This window comes from Amblyomma maculatum, chromosome 4, assembly GCF_055883805.1.
Source record: "Amblyomma maculatum isolate TAMU_Amacu chromosome 4, ASM5588380v1, whole genome shotgun sequence".
NCBI classification, from domain to species: domain Eukaryota; kingdom Metazoa; phylum Arthropoda; class Arachnida; order Ixodida; family Ixodidae; genus Amblyomma; species Amblyomma maculatum.
The window spans coordinates 186509520-186514390 of record NC_139347.1 but is presented as its reverse complement, the minus strand read 5'-3'; the positions used below and the strand labels follow the sequence as shown (position 1 = coordinate 186514390).

The following is a 4871-nucleotide window of genomic DNA, read 5'->3' as shown; positions in this document are numbered from 1 at the left end:
GTCTCGGTGGCTGCTTATCGGTGGAGGCGAAAAGCTAGGCGCCCGTGGGCTGTGTGATGTCAGTGAACGTTAAAGAACCCCAGGTCGTCGAAATTTCTGGAGTCCTCCACTACGGCGTCCCTCATAGCCTGAGTCACTTTAGGACGTGAAACCCCAAAAGCAAACCATATTGGAAGCCAACTTAATAGCAACACAAAAAAAAAAAGATGCATTGCATCCAATATCCAATGTTTGCCCTTGATACAAGTGCCACAAAACGGCATAGAAATTGTGTAAACATTCGACAGATCGAATAAATTGCATTCACATAACGTTGTGCTTAGATAGCATAAATTACAGTGACGAGACTGAAAACACATTTGCGTCACAAATCATAACACTCTAATTGAGTCTGCTGTCCACAGGTCTCGGCTCGATGCTTTGGTACCTCGATGACTGACCACTGCCACGAGGCTTGCTGGTTCGTCCCTTCTTCACATTCCGCCAGTTCAGTGTCTGCTTCATGAAGTCCACACTCTGAATGGAACCCGCAGCTGATAAAGGGCTGGCCAGAGTTGGCTTCTCCGACGGCTGCTGTGAAAAGAGCTGGGCATGGAGCAACATAAAGAGCGTAGTCCCAGCTAGGGCGAAAAGCACATCGCCACGCCCAATGTCTTGCCGCACGGACAGCACTATGGCACACACCCCTCCCAAGCGGCCCAAACCGAAGAGCCAGCAACTCGCCCCGCAACGCACACGCGTCGGCACCATTTCCAAGACGTTGGCGAATATGAGGACTTTGACCGCGAACGTAAGCGGTTTGGCTAAAAGGAAGAACAATGTCGATACGTAAGCGCATCCCAATGCGAAACTCAGGCTTATCACGCAGGAAACGCCACCAAGCGTTCCTACTGCTGCGGCCAGTAGATGTTGCGGTGAGAGTTTTCTGAACGTAGCGTAGAGCAGCGCGCAACTTGCGAGGTTGGTTCCGCTTGAGGCCCACTGGAACCAAGCAGTTGTTCCTAATATTACCCTGTCCTCGACGGCCATCAATGAGTATTGTGAGAACGAAGCAGAGAACGATAAGCCGATGATCACGAACGCGCTGCGCTGTACTGCCTTTGCTCTAGTTACGTCTCCTGCTGTGAGCAGCATGCGCATTTCGGTCCTCTGAACCTCTGCCTTGAGCCTTTCCAGCATGCAGTCAGTGTTCGAAACGGGAAAGCGATTTTCTTTGGCGGCAGCGATCATGAGCATTTCGGCTCTGGCCATGTCGTTTACTGCAATGCACCAGCGGGCTGACTCGTGCACTGCGGACACCGCGTACAACGTGAGGACAGTCGGGGACAACATGAAGATCTGGAGAACTATCCGGTTCAGCCCTCTGAGCAGCCGTGCCACAGCAAGCCATACCTCGGCAATCAGCAAGCCTGCGCACATGGCGGCACACAGGTCCCTGTTCCTGTTCTCGTGCGTGGATGCCTCAAAGAATAGTGTGCAGGCGAGGACGGCGACAGTTGCCACGCAGCCAGAGTTGAGAAACCTTGAAAGGACGTACATGTGGTATGATGCTGCGAAACATCCGCCCATCGTGGCCAGCTGCAGCACCGCCATCGCTGTGAGGAGCACGGGCATCCGGCCGACTCTGTCCGCCATCTGCCCGACGGCAGTCATCGCAATCAGCGAGCCGGCTATGTAGAGGCTCTCCGCCATGGCGCGCAACCAGCGTCTGTGGCAGACCAAGTCCCACTGACTTACGATGGTCCTCTTGCTGTACTCCGGGTCGTAGTCCCAATCATCGCAGTCAACAATCAGCGTGTCGTTAGGGTGACCTGGTTGTTTGTAGACGCTGCATCGACTGAAGCGACCGTCCGCCTCTAGAGGGATTGCCGAGTTCCTCCAGGAGGCCGCAGGCACCTTCATTTCGCCCTGTGGCTGCTTGCACCAGTGGTCGACGTCACCAGAGATGAGACTGAAGGCGAGGGTGTGGCACTGCATTGCGCACACGGAGAATATAACGAGATTGAAGAACCAGCGCTGAAAATGACCATGGCCGAACACATCACTGCAGTCATAGCAGTCGCTCGTCACTAAGTCTACTCTACTGAGCCTGCGTCTAGACAGCAGAAGCATCTTAGACGTTAATACGGGAGGTATTTGTAGCTGCCCTAACCTGAACCACGGTCTTCTTCTTCTTCTGCCTTGATATATGGCACATACCCACGAAGGGGGATTGACTAGGGTTCAGTGTGGACTGCCAAATGTCCTACACGAACTGAATTAGTGCAATAAAGCAATTATCAACTTAACAAAAACATAAGATTTAAAATCACAAAATTGATTGAAAGTAAAAATACGAAGCAAAAATTTGGAAGTTTGTAAATGTGGAATACAATTAGCAAGGGAATCTGTCCGTAGCTGTGATGTAGTTATGTAAGTACAGACAAATTTGAGGCAACGCAAGTCCTTTCGCACTCGCACCGAAGGAGAGTAGAAGCGGGACCGACAACGTAAATCCCAAGCGTGCAATTGGAGTTTCTAAATGCACCCTCCTCTGATGTGAAAATCTTCGGCAAGCGAGAAGGAAGGGATCAATATTTTCAATCTCATCGCAAGCCTCACAAAGGTTTGTGGGGCTGATCCCGCATCTACATAAATAAAGATTTAGGCGAGGAGTCCTGCATCTCGTGAGAGTCATCGTTATCTCACACTGCCGTGATTTAAATGAACGAACTTTCCATGAGTATATGAGATGCTGGTATTCGGCTGTAGATAGCAAGGTTTCATTGCACGAAGCGGCTAGGTATTGATAACGCTGAAAACAGGACATTCCAAAATGGTGATATTAGGGATGGTACATGAAACGGATGCATCAAGAGCTGATTTAGCAAGGAAATCTGCCGATTCGTTCTGGAAAATACCGCAGTGACCGGGGACCCAGATGAAGCGTAGTTCTTTCACCCACACCGGTATGAAATGCTTTAGTGAGCAGCTCAAAAGAGCATCCCGTGCTGACTCCAGTGGCAGCAAAATAGAAAGACTGATAGAAAAATTATTTTTGATTGACTGCAGGGAACATTCAGTAGTGCTAGTCCAATTGCCATAAACTCTGCTAAAAATATCGGTGTGTAATCCGGGACACGCACCGAAAAACTGCAGGAAAGAGACTCTGAAAACAATTCCAATCGCTGCTTTCAGCGCAGTCACAGACGCATCAGTGGCAATTACAGTGTGATCAGGGAACTTTTCAAGGTGATCACATAGGAGACTGGATATTAGACCTGAAGGTAAGTGCTTCACATTAGATGGAAATATATAATCATAATTTATATCCACGAAGCACGTTGAGCAACCAATAGAACATATAGAACCGAGGTCCACACCAATGTTTGCTAAAATGTTCTGCGTCAAAACAAGCTGGGGCATGCAGACCCTTGGCCACTGGTGAGTGAGAAAGAGGGCGGGGTTTGACACAAAAATAAGTATAGCCATACCCGGAGTAGCCTCAAATGATCGCAAGAAAAATCTAACAGTTAGAAGGCGGAAACGGGAGTTAAGGTCTGAAAATACGGTCCTCCAAGTACAGCACAGTGGTAGAGACTGACTGTGGAAGCCCTAGGCAGAGGCGCAGCGCCCGTCTCTCTAGAAGCAGCAAAGGATGCAGCTTATATTTACGACATCCAGAAAAAAGAATGAAGCCAAATTCCAGAATCGGTCTCACATAGGCTTTGTACAAAAGTAGAAGAGTGTCTCGACGCATACCAAATTTACTATTACTTATCCGTATGAGCCTACCAAGGGCATGCTCACCTTTTTGAACATTAGACTTGATGTGAGGCCTCCAATCCATACTAGCATCATACGTAATGCCTAAATACCGCACAGATTCCACTTGAGGTATGACATCTGAGCGGTAGTTTAACAAAACATATAAGGGGGTATTGCTTTTAAAAACTAGCACAGTACGTTTGGACACATTTAAAACCAATTTAATGTTGTCCAACCAGGCCTCAAGTGCATTTAGGTGAGCCTGTAGTGAACGATAGAGGTCATGAATATCTTTTGCAGAGGCGAAGAATGCTATGTAATCTGCATATACACATACAGTGACATCAGGATGAACCGGAATATCGCACATTAATATATTAGAAAGGAATGGTGAGAGCACAGAGCCCTGGGGCACCCCTCTTGTCTGTGCATAGGTATCTGAGAATAATGAGCCATCAGTGCAAAAGAATTCTCGTCCTTTCAAAAATTTCCTGATCCAAGCATAAATGTAGAACGGAGGACGTGATAATGACCACTTGTTTAGTTTAATGGAATGTTCAATGCTGTCGTAGGCGTTAGCTATATCGAGCGTCACTAACGCTGATACCTCCTTGTTGCACATTGCAAGATGAATCCTGCTTTATAAATCTACATGTACTGACCATATTGAGCATCCATTGCGGAAATCAATCTGGGCAGAACTCAAAGCATTAACCTCTGAAATATGCTTTGAGAGGCGGCCATGCACAATTCTTTCTATTAATTTTGCTAGATTCAAAGTCAAAGCTATCGGCCGAATGTTTTCAACATAAAATCCTTTACCAGGGTCTTTCAAGAGCAATATAATTTTTGCCACTTTCCAGACGTGCGGCAGCCATGCAGATTCTAATGATTCGTGGACCAGATCCAGGAGATACTAAGTGAATTCATTTGCTAAAATTTTGAGCACACCTACCGTAACCCCGTCCCAACCTGGAGCCGAGTTTTGCATGGAAGAAATCACAGATAGAAGTTCTGACCTTTCAACCTGAACATAGTGTGAGCAGAAAATGGGAGCGTGCAAGGAAACTCTGCACTGCTCCTGGAAACGTAATGCGTGCCCTTGTGCAATTGGTTCCAACTCA

At 47.6% G+C, this 4871-nt stretch overlaps 1 protein-coding gene across 1 annotated transcript; it reads right to left on the bottom strand.

Annotated features, from left to right (window-relative positions):
• Positions 1–381: 381 nt before the first annotated feature.
• On the bottom strand, positions 382–1977 carry LOC146193841 (solute carrier family 22 member 7-like). Its single transcript, XM_084600623.1, has 2 exons — positions 1114–1977; positions 382–585 (listed from the first exon to the last, which is right to left on the bottom strand). Exons 1-2 carry the CDS (start codon positions 1975–1977, stop codon positions 382–384), a joined length of 1068 nt encoding a protein of 355 aa, XP_084456749.1.
• Between the last annotated feature and the right edge of the window lie 2894 nt (positions 1978–4871).